We start from the raw sequence: 20,029 nt of genomic DNA, 5'->3' as shown, positions 1-20,029 counted from the left end.
CTAATTCCCCAGAACGTCATATTCTCTGCCCTAAGCAAGGGAAGAATCATCAGGAACATCCAGCTCAGCATCTTCTCTGAAGTTTTCTTCAACAATTCTCGTCAGTCTTGATGGCACCCAGATCGGATCTTGATCCGACGGTTCACTCCGTGTGTCGAGTTCTGAATCGGTCCTCCATGCAGGGCGCGAAGTTCCCGGGTTTCGGCACCAAATGCGGCGAGCCGCCTCCGACCAGCAGAATGACGAGTCGCCACACGCAAGATTCTTCTCGTATCACACTTTATTGGAGCACAGCTTGGTTAAAGAAAAGATGGAAGGAAGACACCGCAATCCTATAGCAGTCTGCTTATATAGGGATTAAGAACATGTGTCGCTCTGTGATTGGCTTTCGCCGATGGTGCGACTTGTGAGCCAGCATCGGATAGGTCGCTACTTTAAAACCTCATTAGTATACTTAGCGCAAGCGCAGTGGCCACAGGAAGGATGATTCAGCTTACTTCAGCTTCCTGCTGCGTGGCAGTTAGCTGACCGCGCCCTACAATCATCTTAACTTGATTACATCTGAAAAGACTGTATTTTCAAGTAGCCACATTCATAGGTCTAGGTGGACATGACTTTTTGGGAGACAGTGTTAACCCAGGGCAGATTCTGAAGTCATCTGTCATATGGCTTGATATTAGACTCAACAAGATGGACATTGTGAGCTAGCAGCTGCCTGACATAGGACTGTAGCTACTCTGAAGAGCTGGTTATTCATTTAATGCTTTGATGCCTTTTTTTTTTAAACCATCAGCAGTACTGAACTGTGCTATTTGATAGTCTAGAAATGTACTGATTTTTATCTTGTATATTCTGATTGGGATTTATTTAAGGATATTTAGGTATATTTTTATCTTTTAGGATCTGCCAATTAATTATTTTTAGTTTGCTCTAACAAAATACATTTATAACTCTAAAATAAACCTTTATTATTGAAATACAACAGCTCTGTGGCTTTGACTCTGAAACACTAGTCTCTGGCTCCCTTTTACTTGCTAAAACAATTATTTTTAATTTCAATTAAGCAATTTCTAAAGCTGGGCTTCCTAGGAAGTAACTACATTATAACAACACACTGTTTTATATGCAAGTAACAAAACACAGAAGAATACCCTAGGCAGGCTTCAGTACTGGACTGAGGGCAAACTATATATCATTATTACTCATTTTAAACCATTCTATGCTACATTTTATTCCTACATGGGAGCTATTTTACATACACATTTTTAAAAATCTTTATATTTCTTACAGGAATGCTTTATTTAGAGCAGTTGATGTATTTGTATCAAGCAATGTGAGGTTTATTTTTTTTAAGTCAAATCTGACTTTCCATGTGTTATTATATATATATATTTTTTTTTAATTTTTAAATTTATTTATTTTTGGCCGTGTTGGGTCTTCGTTGCTCCCATGGGCTTTCTCTAGTTGCAGCGAGTGGAGGCTACTCTTCGTTGTGGTGCGTGGGCTTCTTATCTCAGTGGCTTCTCTTGTTGCGGAGCATGGGCTCTAGGCATGTGGGCTTCAGTAGTTGTGGCACATGGGCTCAGTAGTTGTGGCTCACGGGCTCTAGAGCGCAGGCTCAGTAGTTGTGGCTCATGGGCTTAGTTGCTCCGTGGCATGTGGGATCTTCCTGGACCAGGGCTCGAACCCATGTCCCCTGCATTGGCAGGCAGATTCTTAACCACTGTGGCACCAGGGAAGTCCCTATATATTTATCTTTACTTTTCATTTACCTTCTGAGGACTTGCATCTTTAGCTTTTAGTGTTAGGACCTTTGCATAATTATTTATCATTCTCTAGTTTTTGTTTTGTTGATTTGGGCCACATTAAGGAGTTTGGACTTCATTTTATGGGAGTGGGGTGATCTTGAAGGATTTTAAGCAAGACTGGAAATAGATAAGGGTTTTTGGGAAGATCAAACTTTTGCCTACTTTTGGTGGATATGATTAAAAGTTTGTTTTGCTTACTCTCATTTTTGCAGGGATCAAAGACATGTGATACAATGATTTTTAATCATCCTGCTGTCAAGAAATTTTTGGAATCACCATCTAGGTCATCATCTCCTGCCAATCAGAGATCAGAAACACCATCAGCCAATCATTCAGAAAGTGATTCTTTATCTCAACACAATGACTTCTTATCTGACAAAGACACTAACAGCAATGTGGACATAGAGGAAAGACTCTCAAGCAACACAGAGCAGAGACCAAGCCGAAATACTGGAAGGGTATAGTTGGATGGATGGGAGGGAGCCAAAAGAGAAGGGAACCAGTATTTATTAAGAATGCACATATTATTTCATTTAACCTTCATAGGAACCATAGGATATAAGTTAATTATACCCCTTTTAGAGATGGAGAAACTGAGTCTCTATGAGGTTTAAGTTATATTTGTTCACAGGTATCAGAACTGAGAATTAAACTTTTGTCTTTTTATATTTGTCCACAGTATCAGAACTGAGAATCAAACCTGTGTCTTTTTGATTTTACAGTTCAAGGCTCCTGTGTACCACCCAACTCCTAGATGCCATTCATGTAGATATGAAAGAAACTTAGAGGAGTTGGCAGTACTGTGTCCACTCTATCACGTTTATTCTCTCAAGAGCGGTGGCTCTTCTTCAGTTTCCTCTTTGAAATTTTATGTTCTAAGATGCTTTAATAACTGGAGGAAATTTGAAAAACAATAAGTAGAATTGAAAACTGTTTATCGCTCTTTGATCCTGTCAGTTTGTAATCTGAATTCCCATCTCAAGCTGCTCTGATCTTCTTGGTTTAATACTTGGCTATAGAATCCTTACTGGATGAGACCAGTGGTTTTTCTCGGCCAGATGTTCTGTGATAGAGGAAATTCCCAGGCTGCTTTCCACATACTCAGACATCAAGGATTTGATTATTTTGATAAAATTAAAAATGTTTCTGATTATAAATTCATATATGTTCATTTTTGAAAATTAAACTACAGAAAAATAAGAGAGAGTAGAAAAGTCATTCATAATGCCATCACCCAAAATCAGAACTCTTAGTGTTTGGATTTAGTTGTCTCCTTCTCGTGTACTTTCTGGGGAAATACTGCATATGTTTTTCTTTTTTTAATTAAAATGAATTTGTTCACACTAGTCATAGGATTTAGAAACCTACTATCTTTTATGTAATATGCATGCTCATGTTTATGTAACAGATATTTAGTGTTTACTGTGTACCAAGCATTTTTCTAAAAACTGTACAGAACCATCATCTGAGATAGATACTATTATCATCCTTATATTATAGATGAGGAAATAGAGACAGAAAAGTTAAGTAATTACCCAAGCTGACACATCTAGTAAATGTAAGGGCTAAGGCTTAAACACTGGCTGTCTATCTCCATAGTCAAACTTTAAATTAATCATTATGTTTATGTTACGTCTTATTGAAAAATTTGTAATAGTACAGAAGATTGAAAAGAAAGTAAATTCCGTTGACCCCTTCCCCCATTTCCATATCCCAGAGGTAACTGTTGTAGTAGTTTCTTGTGTATCCTTCCACATCCTATTTGCACATACAAAGCAGCTGTTTATGACTATTAAAAACACACACACATATGTGGAATTACAGTGTACAAACTTTTTCTATAAACTAATGCAAAAATTATAGTAAAATTATTCTTTCATGCTCTGAGAGCAGCCACAAAGCCAGAGAATTTTGTAATTAAAAAAAAATTGAGTTAGTCCATCCATACCTTTTATGATTTTGTGGTTTCTGCCTATTGAAAATTGTCTAAATTGGAAATGAAACTTGATTATGATTTTTTTCTAGGACACTTCTGGTATTACTGGCTCCCATAAAACAGAGCAGCGGAATACTGATCTTACAGGAGATGAGACTTCACGACTTTTTGTAAAGAAAACAATAGTAGTGGGCAATGTGTCCAAGTGAGTATTCAGTTGAATTGTCTCATTTTCAGTCATCCATTTTTGGTAATACTCTGGCATACTCTTATTATCATAGTATTACAATAAGTATAGGCCTCAAGGATTCTTTTTCCCAAACTCTTAGTTGTTTTAAAAGTGAATGAAAGTCCAGAGACTTGAGACTGCTCCAGTGTGTCTGCTAATCTTTGATGTAGGATAAAATTGTGCTTGGTAAAAATTTTGTAGATGTGAACTTTTATGCAAATGGTGTGTTTTATTAAGCATGTAACTGTGGATAACTTTGGAGGAACTTTTGACTTCTTCTGACCTAGTTCTATCCTTAGGGGTCTTACCTATTCCTAAAAATGTTTATTTGGTTGCCCAAATTGAAATGTTTTAAATATATAACAAAAGGTTGTAGCACAGGGCTTGAAGACAGAATTCCTTCAAGCTAAAGGGCTATCTCTTTAACAGTATGATTTCATGCTGTCTTGTGGTAACATCATCATTTTTGCCGAGTATCTGGGAATGGATAAAGACATCATAAATCTTCAAACAGCATAAGAATGTTATTTCCTCACAAACCCTTATTTGCCCTTCTCCTCACTAGGCATATTTATTTCCTCTATGCTCTCTTGTCATTTTTATCATATTATATAGTTATTTCCTATTTTCATATATTTTTTCAAATCAGGCTGAATCTTTTTTGGGTAGGCAGTATATCTTGTTTGTTTTTGTATCTTGCAGTAGTTGGTGTTCAGTAAATATTTGACTGATGAATGAATCAGTATATTTATGAAAATTGTAATTTTATTCAATTACTGAAAATAAAGGATTCAGAATTACAGTAAATATCTGGGGAGGGGGAATCAGATCTCGGGGGAGTCTTCCAAGTCCCAGTTGATGGACCACTTTTAACAAATAAGAAGTACATTAAAAATCTCAGGATAATAAAAACAAAGATTCTCAATGGTCTGTGTCGTAGTATTTAAACAGAAGCATGAAATATGACTAAGGCAATTAGGTTTCTGTTTCATGGATTATTTTATTTTATTTTTATTTTTATTTGTTTTGCGGTACATGGGCCTCTCACTGTTGTGGCCTCTCCCGTTGCGGAGCACAGGCTCCGAACGCACAGGCTCAGCAGCCATGGCTCATGGGCCCAGCCGCTCCGTGGCATGTGGGATCTTCCCGGACTGGGGCACGAACCCATGTCCCCTGCATCGGCAGGCGGACTCTCAACCACTGCACCACCAGGGAAGCCCCTCATGGATTATTTTAGAATTAGCATGCATTCAGCTAAGGGGACTAATATGAAGTGTTGAGGTCTCAACTATAGTACAAGACAGGTCAGCCCAGAAAACGCCAAAACTAGAAATTCATGAAGACTCACCAGGCCACCAGAAGATTGGGGAGAAACAGTTACTGACATTTTCAAACAATTATGTCTGATTTGTAGGTTTTGGGGTTTAAGACCAGCTGGAACTTAAAATACTGGTTAACCATGGATTTTAAGTAGAGAGGAATGATTGGCATGAGAATTATAAAGTCCTTGTTTGTTCTGGAAGAGGATAAAAATATCGATTTACTTTGGACTTTGTTAAGAATGCTCGTTAGCATATCTAAGATAACAGTGAAAAGAACAGACATAGAGATTTAAACTTTAAAGGTAGTAAGGGGTTGGACTTCCCTGGTGGTGCAGTGGTTAAGAATCTGCCTGCTGATGCAGGGGACATGGGTTCGTGTCCCGGTCCGGGAGGATCCAATATGCCATAGAGCGGCTGGGCCCGTGAGCCATGGCCACTGAGCCTGCGTGTCCAGAGCCTGTGCTCCGCAATGGGAGAGGCCACAACAGTGAGAGGCCCGCGTACTGAAAAAAAAAAAAAAATAGAATCTGCCTGCCAAATCAGGGGACAGGGGTTCGAGCCCTGGTCCGGGAAGATCCCACATACTGTGTGCCACAACTACAGAGCCTGTGCTCTAGAGTCCGTGAGCTGCCCACAAGCCACAACTACTGAACCCCGCGCGCCTAGAGTGCATGCTCCGCAACAGGAGAAGCCACCACAATGAGAAGCCTGTGCACCGCAACGAAGAGTAGCTCCTGCTTGCTGCAGCTAGAGAAAGCCCGCATGCAGCAATGAAGACCCAACGTAGCCAAAAAGAAAAATGTAGTAAGGTGTGAGGAGAATTGAATGAAGAAAAGGGGAAAACCCCCCTGATTCCAAAGGAAGGCAAGCAGGAGCAGGAGAAGGGATGTGGAAAAGAAGAAAAAAAGAAAAAGACAAATAGTATAAAATAATTTAGTAGCAGTAAATCTAAATGTATCAACAATCATAAAAAATGCATATGGATTTAATTATCTAATGAAAAGAAATAGTTATACTGAGATGAAATAACATCTTTATGCTAATGCATTTGAAAATTTAGATGAAATAGAGAATTCCTAGAAAAACACAACTTAAAATGACTCAAAAAAGGAAAAACCTTGAATAGTTTTAGAACTACTAAGTAAGTTTAATTATTGATTTTTAAAACGTTTTCTTCATAAAACCAAATTAAACCATGAGGCTTAGATTGCTTTAAAGGCTGAGTGAACAGCTAATTCCAATTGTGTGGAAAATCTTATGGGGAAAAAGAGAACATTTGTCAGTTTACATTATGAAGATAGCATAAGTTTGTTAACAGAGCCAAACAGGGAGTTCATAAGAAAAGGAAAATTATAGGACATTGACACTCATAAATATAGAGGTGAAAGGGCTGAACAAAATCGTTAGCAAACTGAAGTCAGTAACTATAGAAATGATAGTACTTCATGACCAGGAACTGCAAGTTTGGATTAACATTAGAAATTAATAAATATGATAAAGGACATAAAACATGACCACCTCAAAAGATGCAGAAACATTTGACAAAATTCAGGTCTATTTGTGGTGAATCCTCATGGTAGACTTGGAATTCAGTTAATCAGATAAAGAATATCTCAAAACACCTTCAACAAATATACTCAATGGTAAACAATTAAACACCTTCCCCTTTAGGTTCAGAACAAAACAAGAGATGCTCAGTATTACTACTCCTGTTCACCACTGCACTTGGAGATACTAATAGAGTCATAATACATTAGTAAATATGAGGATTAGAAAAGAAGAAACAAAGTGTCATTATTAATAGATGATATAATTGTCTACACAGAAAAATCTAAAACAATTTTTGATAGTTTTAGAGTTACTAAGAGAGCTTGGCAAGACTGTTGAATTACAGTATCAATACACAGAAGTTGATTGTGTTTCTGTATGACAGACTCAGAAAACAGTTCTAAAAAGATGCATTTATGGGTTTCCCTGGTGGCGCAGTGGTTGAGAGTCCGCCTGCTGATGCAGGGGACACGGGTTCGTGCCCCGGTCCGGGAAGATCCCACATGCTGCGGAGTGGCTGGGCCCGTAAGCCATGGCCGCTGATCCTGCACGTCCGGAGCCTGTGCTCCACAACAGGAGAAAAGATGCATTTACTATAGCAATAAAAAATACAACATAATAAATCAAACAAAAGATATGCTAGCCTTTCATGAAAATGAATAAAATTTTATTAAAACACATGAAAGAACTAAGTAATTAGGAACTTCTCTAGTGGTCCAGTGGTTAAGACTCCATGTTCTCAATGCAGGGGGCACAGGTTCAATTCCTGGTCAGGGAACTAGGGTCCCACATGCCACAGGGTGTGATCAATAAATAAATAAATAGATCACTATACCATGTTCAGGATAGGAAGGCTCAATATTGTAAAAGATACCACTTCCCCCTAAGTTGATATGTAAATATTCTGATTAAAATCCCAGTAGCGTTCAGGAAATTCACAGGCTGGCTTTTATTTGTGAAAAACCAAAGGGTCAAGGTGGGACATGAATACTCCTAAAGAAAAACTAGGTTAGGCAACTTGGCCCACTGAGTTGCTAAGGATAACCATAGACATAGATGAAAGTATAGAAGTCCATGACCATATTTTACAACAAAATGTAATAAGGGGGCCTTGTGAAATAAAGACAGAGCTTCAAAAGGGAGGGCTAAGGATTCTGGTTTTACCATGGTCAGGACTTCAGGGAATGGCTTGTTTTGGCTTTTAAAAGGCAAGAGACCAGTTGCATCCTTCTTGGCAGCAATGGGTAGGAAACAGAAGAGTTCAAAGTTCTAGCACTTTGAAACCTGAATGAAATCAACCCAAAGGCTAGAGGTTTCCTAACCCAGGAATAAAGTATGCCAGTTTATTTCTACCTAATGTACCCACTTAGCAGGAAAAGCAAGATTGATTTTTTTTAATTGCATGGTGATAATCAGAAAACAAAACAAACTTTAAGGGAATGCCCCTTAGGCCAAAAAAAAAGTTTAAAAGAAAAGGGTTAACTGCAAAGATTCACTTTGGTTAGCTGATATAGCTGTTAAATATTGAATGAATTTCAGGGGTTTTTTAAATTGAAAAGTTTCTCCCACCCTTATCCCCTGGCAACCATTTTTCTACTCTGCTTCTATGAGTTCGACTTTTTTTTAGATTCCACATCAAAGTGATACCAAGCAGTATTTGTCTTTGTCTGACTTATGTCACTTAGCATAATGCCTTCAAACTCCATCCATTTTGTCACAAATGGCAGGATTTACCTTTTATCTCAGAACTGAATATTCCCGTGTGTGTGTGTGTGTGTGTGTGTGTGTGTGTGTGTGTAGTGTGTATGGTGTGTGTATGTGGTCATATCTTTATCCATCCCTTTTAAAACATTTTTTTAAACTGAAGTATAATTGACCTAACAACATTATATTAGTCTTAGGTATGCAACATAGTGATTTGATATTTTTATACATTGCAAAATGATCACCACGATAAGTCTAGTTACCATCTGTCACCATAGCTATACATTATCTGTATATTACATGACTTATTTATTTTATAACTGGAAGTTTATGTCTCTTTATCTCCCTCATCTATTTCCTTCATCCACCAACCCCCTCCCCTCTGGCAAACAGCAGTTTATTCTCTGTATCTATCAATCTGTTTCTGTTTTGTTATGTTAGTTTTGTTTAGATTCCACATAAAAGTGAAATCATAGTGGGTTTTTTTTTAATTTTATTTATTTATTTACTTATTTTTGGCTGTGTTGGGTCTTCGTTTCTGTGCATGGGCTCTCTCTAGTTACGGCGAGAGGGGGCCACTCTTCATCGCGGTGTGCGGGCCTCTCACTGTCGCGGCCTCTCTTGTTACGGAGCACAAGCTCCAGATGCGCAGGCTCAGTGGTTGTGGCTCACAGGCCTAGTTGCTCCGCGGCATGTGGGATCTTCCCAGACCAGGGCTCAAACCCGTGTCTGCTGCATTGGCAGGCAGATTCTCAACCACTGAGCCACCAGGGAAGCCCATAGTGTTTGTTTTTCTCTGACTTATTTCACTTAGCAAAATACCCTCTAGGTCCATCCATATTCTCACAAATGGCGAGATTTCATTCTTTTTTATGGCTGAATAATATTCTATTGTATATATATATACCGCATCTTGATTCCATTCATCTGTTGATGTATGCTTAGGTTGCTTTCATATCTTGGCTATTGTAAATAATGCTGCAGTGAACATAAGGGTATATTTATCTTTTTGAATTAGTGTTTTGAATATGGTTGGAATTTCCAGAAGTGGAACTGCTGGATCATGATAGCCATTCTGACAGTTGTGAGGTGATATCTTATTGTGGTTTTGATTTGAATTTCCCTGATGATTAGTGATGTTGAGCATCATTTCATGTGTCTGTTGACCATCTCTATGTCTTCTTTGGAAAAATGTCTATTCAGGTCCTCTGCCCATTTTTTTTTTTTTTTTTTTGCGGTACGCGGGCCTTTCACTGTTGTGGCCTCTCCCGTTGCAGAGCACAGGCTCCAGACACACAGGCTCAGCGGCCATGGCTCATGGGCCTAGCCTCTCTGCGGCATGTGGGATCTTCCTGGACCAGGGCATGAACCTGTATCCCCTGCATTGGCAGGCGGACTCTCAACCACTGTGCCACCAGGGAAGCCCTCTCTGCCCATTTTTTAATCGGGTTGTTTGTTTTTTTGATGTTGAGTTCTGTGAGTTCTTGGTATATTTTGGATATTAACCCCTTATCACAGATATGTCATTTGCAAATATCTTCTCCCATTTATTAGGCTGCTTATTTGTTTTGTTCATAGTTCCCATCAATGTGTAAAAGCTTTTTAGTTTAATGTGGTCCCATTTGTTTATTTTGGCTTTTGTTGCTCTTGCCTGAGAAGACATATTCAAAAAGATATTGCTAAGACTAATGTCAAAGAGCATACTGCCTATGTTTTCTTCTAGGATTTTTATGGTTTCAGGTCTTACATTTAAGTCTTTAATCCATTTTGAGTTTATTTTTGTATATGGTTTGAGAAAGTAGTCCAGTTTGATTCTTTTGCATGTTACTGTCTGGTTTTCCCAACACCATTTATTGAAGATGCTATTTTTTACCCATTGTATATTCTTGCCTCCTTTGTTGTAGGTTAATGGACCAATAAGTGTGGGTTTGTTTCTGGGCTCTCTGTTCTGTTCCGTTAATCTATGTGTCTGTTTTTATGTCAGTACCATACTGTTTTGATAACTGTAGCTTTATAGTGTATATCCATTCATCTCTTGACAGACACTTGTTTCCTTGTCTTAGCTATTGTAAATAATGCTGCAGTGAACATGGGAGTACAGATATCTCTTTGATATCCTTTTTTATTGTCTTTGCCTATATACACAGAAATGGGGTAGTTTTTAATTTTTTGTGGACCCTCCATACTGTTTTCCATAGTGGCTGCATTTACATTCCCACCAACAGTGTATAAGGATTCCCTTTTCTCCATATTCTCACCAACACTTGTTATCTCTTATATTTTTGATGATAGCCATTCTAACAGATGTGAGATGATAACTCATTGTGGTTTTGATTTGCATTTGCCTGATGATTAGTGATGTTGATCACCTTTTCATGTGCCTTTTGACCATTTGTACGTCTTCCTTGGAAAAATATTTACTTCCTCTGCCTATTTCCAAGTCAGGTTTTTGTTTTGTTTTTTTTGCTATTATGTGAGTTCCTCATATGTTTTGAATATTAACCCTTTATCAGGTTTATGATTTGCAAATATTTTTTCCCATTCCATACGTTGCCTTTTCATTTTGTTGGTGGTTTCCTATCCTGTGCAAAAGCTTTTTAGTTTGTTGTAGTTCCACTTGTTTATTCTTGCTTTTGTTGCCTCTGTTTTTGGTGTCAAATCCAAAAAATCATTGCCCAGACCAATATCAAAAAGCTTACCCCCTTATACTTTCTTTTAGGAGTTTTATGGTTTCAGGTCTTAAATTTAACTTGTTAATCCGTTTTGAGTTTATTTTTGTGTGTGGTGTGGATGGAGGTTCAGTTTCATTCTTTTTTTTTTTTTTTGTGGTACGCGGGCCTCTCACTGTTGTGGCCTCTCCCGTTGCGGAGCACAGGCTCCGGAAGCGCAGGCTCAGCGGCCATAGCTCATGGGCCCAGCCGCTCTGCGGCATGTGGGATCCTCCCAGACCGGGGCACGAACCCGTGTCCCCTGCATCGGCAGGCGGACTCTCAACCACTGCGCCACCAGGGAAGCCCCAGTTTCATTCTTTTGCACATGGCTTTACAGTTTTCCCAATACCATTTATTGAAGAAACTATCCTTCCCCCATTGTATATCTTATCTCCTTTGTCAGAAACTAATTGACCAGTAAGTGTGGGTTTATTTCTGGCCTCTCTATTCTGTTTCACTGATTTATGTGTTTTTATGCCAAAACAACACTTTTGATTACTGCAGCTTTGTAATATACTTTGAAATCAGGAAGTGTGATGATGCCTGCAGCTTTGTTCTTCTTTCTCAAGACTGCTCTGGGTATTCAGAATCTTCTCTGGTTCCATACAGATTTTAGGATTGTTTTTCTATTTCTGTGAAAAATGCCATTGGAATTTTATAGGGATTGTATTGAATCTAAATTGCTTTGGATAGTATGAACATCTTAACTATTAATTCTTCCAATACATGAGCACAGAATATATATTTATTTGTGCCTTGTTCAGTTTCTTTCATCATTGTCTTATAGTTTTCAGTGTACAGGTCTTTTACCTCTTTGGTTAAATTTATTGCTAAGTATGTTGTTGTATTTGATGCTCTTGTAAATGAAATTATTGTCTTAATTTCTCTTTCTGATAGTTTGTTGTTAGTGTATAGAAACACAACTGATTTTTTATGTTGATTTTATATCCTGTAACTTTACTGAATTCATTTATTAGTTTTAACAGTTCTGTGGTGGAATCTTTAGGTTTTTCTATATGATATTATGTTGTGTGCAAATAGAGACCATTTTACTTCTTCCTTTCCAGTTTGGTTGCCTTTTATTTCTTTTTCTTGTCTAATTGCTCTGGCTGGGACTTACAGTACTGTGTAGAAAGACGTGGCAAGAGTGGACATCCTTGTCTTGTTCCTGATCTTAGAGGAAAAACTTCCAGCGTTCACCATTGAATATGATGTTAGCTGTAGGCTTGTCATATGTGACCTTTATTATGCTGAATTATGCTTCCTCTGTACCCAGTTTGTTGAGAGTTTTTATCATGAATGGGTATTGAATTTTGTTAAATGCTTTTTCTGCATCTATTGAGATGATCATATGATTTTTAGCCTTCATTTTATTAATGTGATGTGTTGCATTGGTTGATTTGTGGATGTCAAACCATCATTGCATGCCTGGAATAAATCCCACTTGATCATGTTGTTGATACTTTTAACACATTATTGACCAGGGGATTTTTGCAGAAACTAACACCTGTGGCTGATGGTTTGTTATGTAAGTGAATATTGAAACGCCTGCGTTTGAGTAAATATCAGCAACGTTTTTTGCACTTAATGTATTTATTTGAAACTTTGTACATGTCTTACTAAAGCATTCTGATATTTCGTTAGAGTGTGATAGGCAGTATAGCGGGCACCTCTGTGCAGGGGAACAGAACATCTATTACAAATATACCATGTTTCAATGCACTTTCCCCTGGAATAGCAGACTCTACACTTTCTGGTGGCATTTTTTTTTTGGTCCTGTGGGTATTATTTCCTCTAGAATATATTCTTTTATTTTACCTGATAGTTGACAAGGTGGATCTTTGCGGCACACTGTTCTAGAAACGCCACAAGAAGGACCAGGTGTGGGACTACCGCTGTATTACCAGAATGGTCAATTCCCCATTCTCTAGCTACTGCTAACAAAAATTGCTTGTAAGTCACTTTATTCTGTGCATTAAGGCTGCAATAAATTTTAAACACATTGAATAAAACTGCAATTACTCAAATATAAACCTACTTTCTTATACCATTTTCGAGTTCTCCGGAGGATATTGAAGTTTGCCAGATATTGATTGGATCGATCAACTCCCTTCATGTATTTATTATACTCTAATATACAGGTGGGCTTAGTTATCTGATGGCCAGTCCTCCATCTTCTTTTCCTGTAGTTGCTGTGGAGGTGTCATGAATAGTTGTCACCATGAGGACTAGCCTCTTGTCTTTCCATAGAAGAAGAGTCACTTCTCCTTTCCATAAGAATGTCATTTCTCTCCTCTGTAGATTTTTAGATTTCTCCTTTAATTGGTTTGGTAGACCACGATTCTCTCTTATAGTCCCACAAACTCTGGTTTTATTCTTCAACAATATTTCAGATGTGGACACACTGTTGTAATAATTGTCTTGGTAAATATGGTGCCATGAACCGAGATAAGGTTGTAGGACCAATAATATTGTTTCTTGCAGTTTCTTTCCTTCACCCGTGTAAATCTCAAAGTTGCCTATATATCCGGTTTCACTTTCACTCACCATCCTGACCAAAATTCCATATTTTGTAAGTTCTCTGGGATTATAGGTTTTGTTTTCTTTTTTTTTGGATTATAGGTTTTGAATCTGAGTTGTCCCCTCCACTTTATCATTGCCTCCTCAAGTGATAGCTCTTGTTTGGGTATATAGATCGATTGAAATTTTGGTAGAAAATAATCCAAAAGAGGTTTTTGAAATTCTGTCTGTAGCAAGTGGAGTTTCTGAGTTATCGGTAAAGTGAATAAATACCATTATTGGTTCAAACCTTCTCGTCATAATCTTTGGAAAGATTGGTGTTTCGGGATCAGTCAACCAGTATTCTTTCCAGTGTGACTTTCTTAATTGTCCCATCAAAATTATTTTTATTTTATTTTATTTTTTTTTGCGGCACGTGAGCCTCTCACTGTTGGGGCCTCTCCCGTTACGGAGCACAGGCTACGGACACACAGGCTTAGCAGTCATGACTCACAGGCCCAGCCGCTCCGTGGCATGTGGGATCTTCGCGGACCGGGGCATGAACCTGTGTCCCCTGCATTGGCAGGTGGACTCTCAACCACTGTGCCACCAGGGAAGCCCCCATCAAAATTATTAATCCAAGAAACTTCTTCATGTCACTATTGGTTACATCAGTCCATTTTAAAGCCTTATCATACTTTTTATTTATTTATTTTGTGTACGTGGGCCCCTCACTGTTGTGGCCTCTCCTGTTGCGGAGCACAGGCTCCGGATGCGCAGGCTCAGCGGCCATGGCTCACGGGCCCAGCCGCTCCACGGCATGTGGGATCCTCCCGGACCGGGACACGAACCCATGTCCCCTGCATCAGCAGGTGGACTCTCAACCACTGCGCCACCAGGGAAGCCCCTTATCATACTTTTTATATGATTTTTCATTCTGTTGGTAATACAGGTTTGTTTGAGAACCGACCAACTTGAAAAAGTCGTTACCAAAAATTAATTCTGTTATTTCACTAACATTTTGCGGGTTATTACATTCAGTAGTTACACCTGATACACCTGTAAAGTCTTCTAATTTTCGTGAAGTGTTGTCTTCAATCCACTCTTCCGTAGAAGCAAAGGAGCATTCTCCAGCACCGTGAGTTTCATTTTCACTTTCCGTATCAGAATCAATCACTAAGGTTTTTTGTCTTTTTGTTGGTCTAATAATTCACATCATCTGAATCAGAACTATATTCTGAAGAACTGTCATCTTCTGAGGCACTAGTGTATATGTTGCTGGGACAGTCAGAGAAAGTATCTGTATAAAATTCACCGAAAAATTCTTCTTCACTCAAAATTTGTGATGCGTCATTTTTGAAAATTTTATGGTAATAAACTTGCATTTATAATATACACAAGATTGGGACAAAAACCTAACAGAGCAAAATGTGAGTGATAATGACAGTCATAAGTTGTATAATGAACCCTTGATCAATTTTAAGCTGTAACAACTTCACACTGTGATGTTAATTGTATCACACTCTATTGATACGTCTCCAATCAATAACGCTCGGGTAACAAAAGACGCATTATTACCTCTCAGGTCAGTAATGTGTCAATGTACTGTTGAATTCTGTTTACTAATGTTTTGTTGAAGAATTTTGCATCTACTTTTATCAGGGATACTGGCTTGTAATTTCCATGTAGTATCCTTATTTGGCTTTGATATCAGGGTAATTTTGGCTTTGTTAAATGAGTTTGTTGGGCTTCCCTGGTGGCGCAGCAGTTGAGAGTCCGCCTACCGATGCAGGGGACACAGGTTCGTGTCCCGGTCTGGGAAGATCCCACATGCTGCGGAGCGGCTAGGCCTGTGAGCCATGGCCACTGAGCCTGCGCGTCCGGAGCCTGTGCTCCGCAACGGGAGAGGCCCCAACAGTGAGAGGCCCGCCTACCACAAAAAAAAAAAAAAAAAAAAAAGTTTGTTGAGTGTTCCCTCCCCTTCTGTTTTTTGGAAGAGATTGAGGATTGGTACCAATTCTTTAAATGTTTGGTAGAATTTACCCTTTAAAGCCATCTGGTCCTGGAATGTACTTTTTTGGGAGGTTTTTACTAATTCAATCGGATTGGTACCAATTCTTTAAATGTTTGGTAGAATTCACCCTTTAAAGCCATCTGGTCCTGGAATGTACTTTTTTGGGAGGGTTTTATGAATTCAGTCTCCTTATTAGTAATTGTTCTGTTCAGATTTTCTATTTCTTCACTATTCAGTCTGGGTGAGCTGTGTATTTTTAGGATTTATTCACTACTTCTAAGTTGTCTGGTTCGTTGGTGTTTAATTGTTCTCCGTCTCTTATGATCCTTTGTATTTGTGTAGTATGAGTTGTAACATCTCCACTTTCATTTATAATTTTATTTATTTATTACCCCCCCCCTTTTCTTGGTAAGTCTGGGTAAAGGTTTTTGTCTATTTTGTTTATCTTTTCAAAAAACCAGCTCTTAGTTTCTTTGATCTTTTCTACTGTGTTTTTGGTCTCAATTTATTTCCACTCTGACCTTGGTTATTTCCTTCCTTCTACTAACTTTGGGCTTAGTCTGTTTTTTTCTTTCTAGTTCCTTACAGTGTAAAGTTAGATTGTGTATATGAAGTCTTTCTTTTTTCTTAATGTAGGCATTTATCACTGTAAACTTCTTTCTTAGAACTGTTTTTGCTGCATCACTTAGGTTTTGGTGTGCTTTATTTCCATTTTCAGTTGTCTCAAGATGTTTTTTGATTTCTCTTTTGATTTTTTTTTCACCTACTTGTTGGTAAGTAGCATGTTGCTTAATCTTCACATATATGTAAATTTTCCTATTTTCGTCTTGTAATTGATTTTTAATCTTGTTTTAAGTAGTAGTTAATTGGTTTGTTAGGAAAAAAGAATTCGAGTAGTTTTTTTTTTTTCTCTACTCTAGGTACATACCTCCTGATAAGAGAGAAGAAAACGACCAATCAACCCACAAGTGGATGGTATATGTCCGAGGGTCTCGTAGAGAACCCAGCATTAATCATTTTGTCAAGAAAGTTTGGTTCTTTCTTCATCCCAGCTATAAACCAAATGACCTTGTGGAAGTTAGGTGAGCACACTTGAGTTATTAAACCTGAGAAGTACAGATACACTGAAGTGGAAGGAAAGTGATTTAACTTGAGAACACTCCCTTGAAATTCTTGTGTCATTAATAATTTACTCAGCTTCGGCTTTTAGTCACAGTATAGTTTTAGCTGTGGTTCTGTCTTGCAGATTTCTGTCTCTCTGAACAGGTACCATCCCCTTCTGTCAGGTTGTTACCATATGAATTATATTAGCTGATTCTCCTCTCCTGGAAATAGCTTAACTTGTTTATATAGATACAATGTTACTGTTTTTTATGATTATCAGAATATAATAGAATTAAATAAAGTTTCTGAAATTACAGAAATATTTAATGTTGAAAGTTCTCCATGATCTCACCTTCTCAGAAGTAACCCTTAATGATATTTTTCCTGTATATATAAACCTAGTATAGTTGTTGAGGTTCTTTGTTGTCATTATTTCACAAAGATGGAATGATAATATATATATTGTTCTGAAATTTGTTTCATTTAGGTGTATTCTTTACATCTTTATGTGATGTTACATATCACATATATATTCATTATATGACTGTATTGTGGAAGTGGTTGTGGGTCTTTATCAGTGAAATCTCCTGTATCCTCAGCTTTCTTCAGAACATTCCCTCCACTCCTGACTCTTAAGTAAAACATGGCTATCTCCTGAGAACACCACTTCTCCCAAGAAAACTTTCAAGTGGCAGCTGTTTTTTTCTCTCACACAGCATGTACCATTGGGTCTAAAAATGGGGTGCATGTCTTTCTTGCTCATATTTGTGGCTTCTAGACCACCTTTTCCCTTTTTCTCTCTAAAAACCTCAGCTCCTTAGAAGCTTTGTAAGGTCTGCTGCTCCTCCTTGTCGCAGGCATCTACTGATTTCCCAGTCAATCCTCTCTTTCAAAAACAGTTTTAGCACCTGGTGTACTGATTTTCTGTCTAGCAGTGCTCTTTTTTTTTCTAAATATTTATTTTATTTATTTTTGGCTGCGTTGGGTCTTCGTTGCTGCTCACGGGCTTTCTCTAGTTGCGGTGAGTGGGGCTACTCTTCATTGCAGTGCGCAGGCTTCTCATTGCGGTGGCTTCTCTTGTGGAGCACAGGCTCTAGACGCATGGGCTTCAGTAGTTGTGGCATGTGGTCTTCAGTAGTTGTGGCTCGCGGGCTGTAGAGTGCAGGCTCAGTAGTTGTGGCGCACGGGCTTAGCTGCTCCGCAGCATGTGGGATCTTCCTGGACCAGGGCTTGATCCTGTGTCCCCTGCATTGACAGACGGATTCTTAAGCACTGCGCCACCAGGGAAGTCCCTCTAGCAGTACTCTTGCCCTCATTCTTAAGAGCTTTGACATGCAGATAGACAATTCGTCCAAAACCCTGGTCTCCCAGTTCATTGATAACCTCACTTTAATAATAAGGTTATGGTAGTGATATACCATAGAATCTAAGCTGAGTAAGGAGAGAAGGAGATTACATAAGAGCAGTGATGGGTAGTGCAAACTGGTGTGGGCAAGAAATGGAAATCTCTGTGGGGGTCAAAGGAATGGAGTCAGAAGATAGGAGTTGTTGGTCAGAAAGTCAAATACCTGGAAATGAGATTTTTTTGTAGCTAATACAGAACATTTATCTTCTTCATATGGCTAGTTATGCATTTATCAGTTACCAGCTGATCTGTCCTTTAATACACACTAAATTCTGGCATAAACATGGATCTGATGCTAGATTCCATTAGTGATTTTGATTCCTGTACTAGTATTATACTATTTTTTTAAATTAATTAATTAATTTATTTTTGGCTGTGTTGGGTCTTTGTTGCCGTGTGCGGGCTTTCTCTAGTTGTGGTGAGCTGGGACCACTCTTCATTGTGGTACGGTGTGTGGGCTTCTCATTGCGGTGGCTTCTCTTGTCGCGGAGCACGGGCTCTAGGCATGGGGGCTCAGTAGTGGTGGCTCGTGGGCTCTAGAGCGCAGGCTAGTAGTTGTGACGCATGGGCTTAGTTGCTCTGCGGCATGTGGGATCTTCCCGGACCAGGGCTGAAACCTGTGTCCCCTGCATTGGCAGGCGGTTCTTAACCACTGTGCCACCAGGGATGTCCCTATACTATTTTAATTGTTTTGCTGTATAGTATATTCTGATGTCCGGTAGAGTATGTTCCCCTGATTATTATTATTCTGCAGTTTTTGTCTTGGTCATTCTTGAGTATATATGTTGTTCCAGATTAGTTTAGAATCTCTGTCAAGTTATGGATTGAAATTGCATTGAATTAATGATTAATTTTCACACTTTTTATGATATTGAATCTTTTTGTCTTGTCTATCCTGGAGAATCAATGAGTGTAAACAAGATTTTTTTCTTTTAATGTTTATAAAACTTCCTGTATTTTCTTGACATATTTCACTGGATAGAACCTCAGAAAAGTGTTGATAGTCTGTTTTTTTCTAATGGTAGAGTTTGATAGAGGAGCAGTTACATTCTTAGGCTCTCAAACATTAGTATTGAGAAGGCCTTGTCTGTGATTTTGTTTCAGTCTATACCTGATTCATGAAATCTTTCAGAAATACCCGATACAGCTCATCTAGCCTCACCTGGAATTCCACTGGTGACCTAGACTTGTTTTCTTTGCTAGGAATACCATCTTCCTATTGTCTGTCTTCTTCACTTACACACACATGCACATATGCATATGTACATGCACACACTGTCTTTCTTAAGGTCTGCTGTTTATGCTTCAAGACATAACTCAGGTTACTTTCTCAGTGAATCCTTCTTTGCTCTACTTTCTTACAGGGGTTAAAATACAGTAAATGATTGTTTACTTGAATTCTTGGGATAGTAACAATATTTTATAGTTTAAGATAGCTTACAGAGTAACAGTATTTTCTGAGTTTAGATATACTGACTCCAGATAAGTCTGGTATTTTAATACATATATTTTAGTGAGTTTGGTAAGAAATAGTAGATGAGTTTAAAAAGTACTTTGTCTATAAAAATATAAATAATAAAAAGAATATATGGGGGCTTCCCTGGTGATGCAGTGGTTGAGAGTCTGCCTGCCGATGTAGGGGACACGGGTTTGTGCCCCAGTCTGGGAAGATCCCACATTGCCGTAGAGCGGTTGGGCCCGTGAGCCATGGCCGCTGAGCCTGCGCGTCTGGAGCCTATGCTCTGCAAT

The 20,029-nt window shown here is 38.5% G+C and overlaps 1 protein-coding gene across 8 annotated transcripts in view; it reads left to right on the top strand.

Moving 5' to 3' along the window:
• The window catches only part of YEATS2 (YEATS domain containing 2), a 111,682-nt gene that overhangs the window by 35,085 nt on the left and 56,568 nt on the right, over positions 1-20,029 (top strand). For 7 of the 8 annotated variants that reach the window (XM_027110620.1, XM_027110589.1, XM_027110570.1 and 4 more), the window contains 3 exons: positions 2,021-2,266; positions 3,834-3,949; positions 16,692-16,853. In XM_027110620.1, coding sequence (XP_026966421.1) covers positions 2,021-2,266; positions 3,834-3,949; positions 16,692-16,853 — 524 coding nt within the window. The remainder of the gene's footprint in view (positions 1-2,020; positions 2,267-3,833; positions 3,950-16,691; positions 16,854-20,029) is intronic. The other variant, XM_027110609.1, reaches the window with a different exon arrangement.

Source organism: Aethalodelphis obliquidens, unplaced genomic scaffold, assembly GCF_003676395.1.
Source record: "Aethalodelphis obliquidens isolate GAN/ISIS:26980383/991018 unplaced genomic scaffold, ASM367639v1 scaffold1, whole genome shotgun sequence".
NCBI classification, from domain to species: domain Eukaryota; kingdom Metazoa; phylum Chordata; class Mammalia; order Artiodactyla; family Delphinidae; genus Aethalodelphis; species Aethalodelphis obliquidens.
Note: the sequence above shows the minus strand (reverse complement) of the source record. Positions and strands in the feature narration are given on the sequence as shown.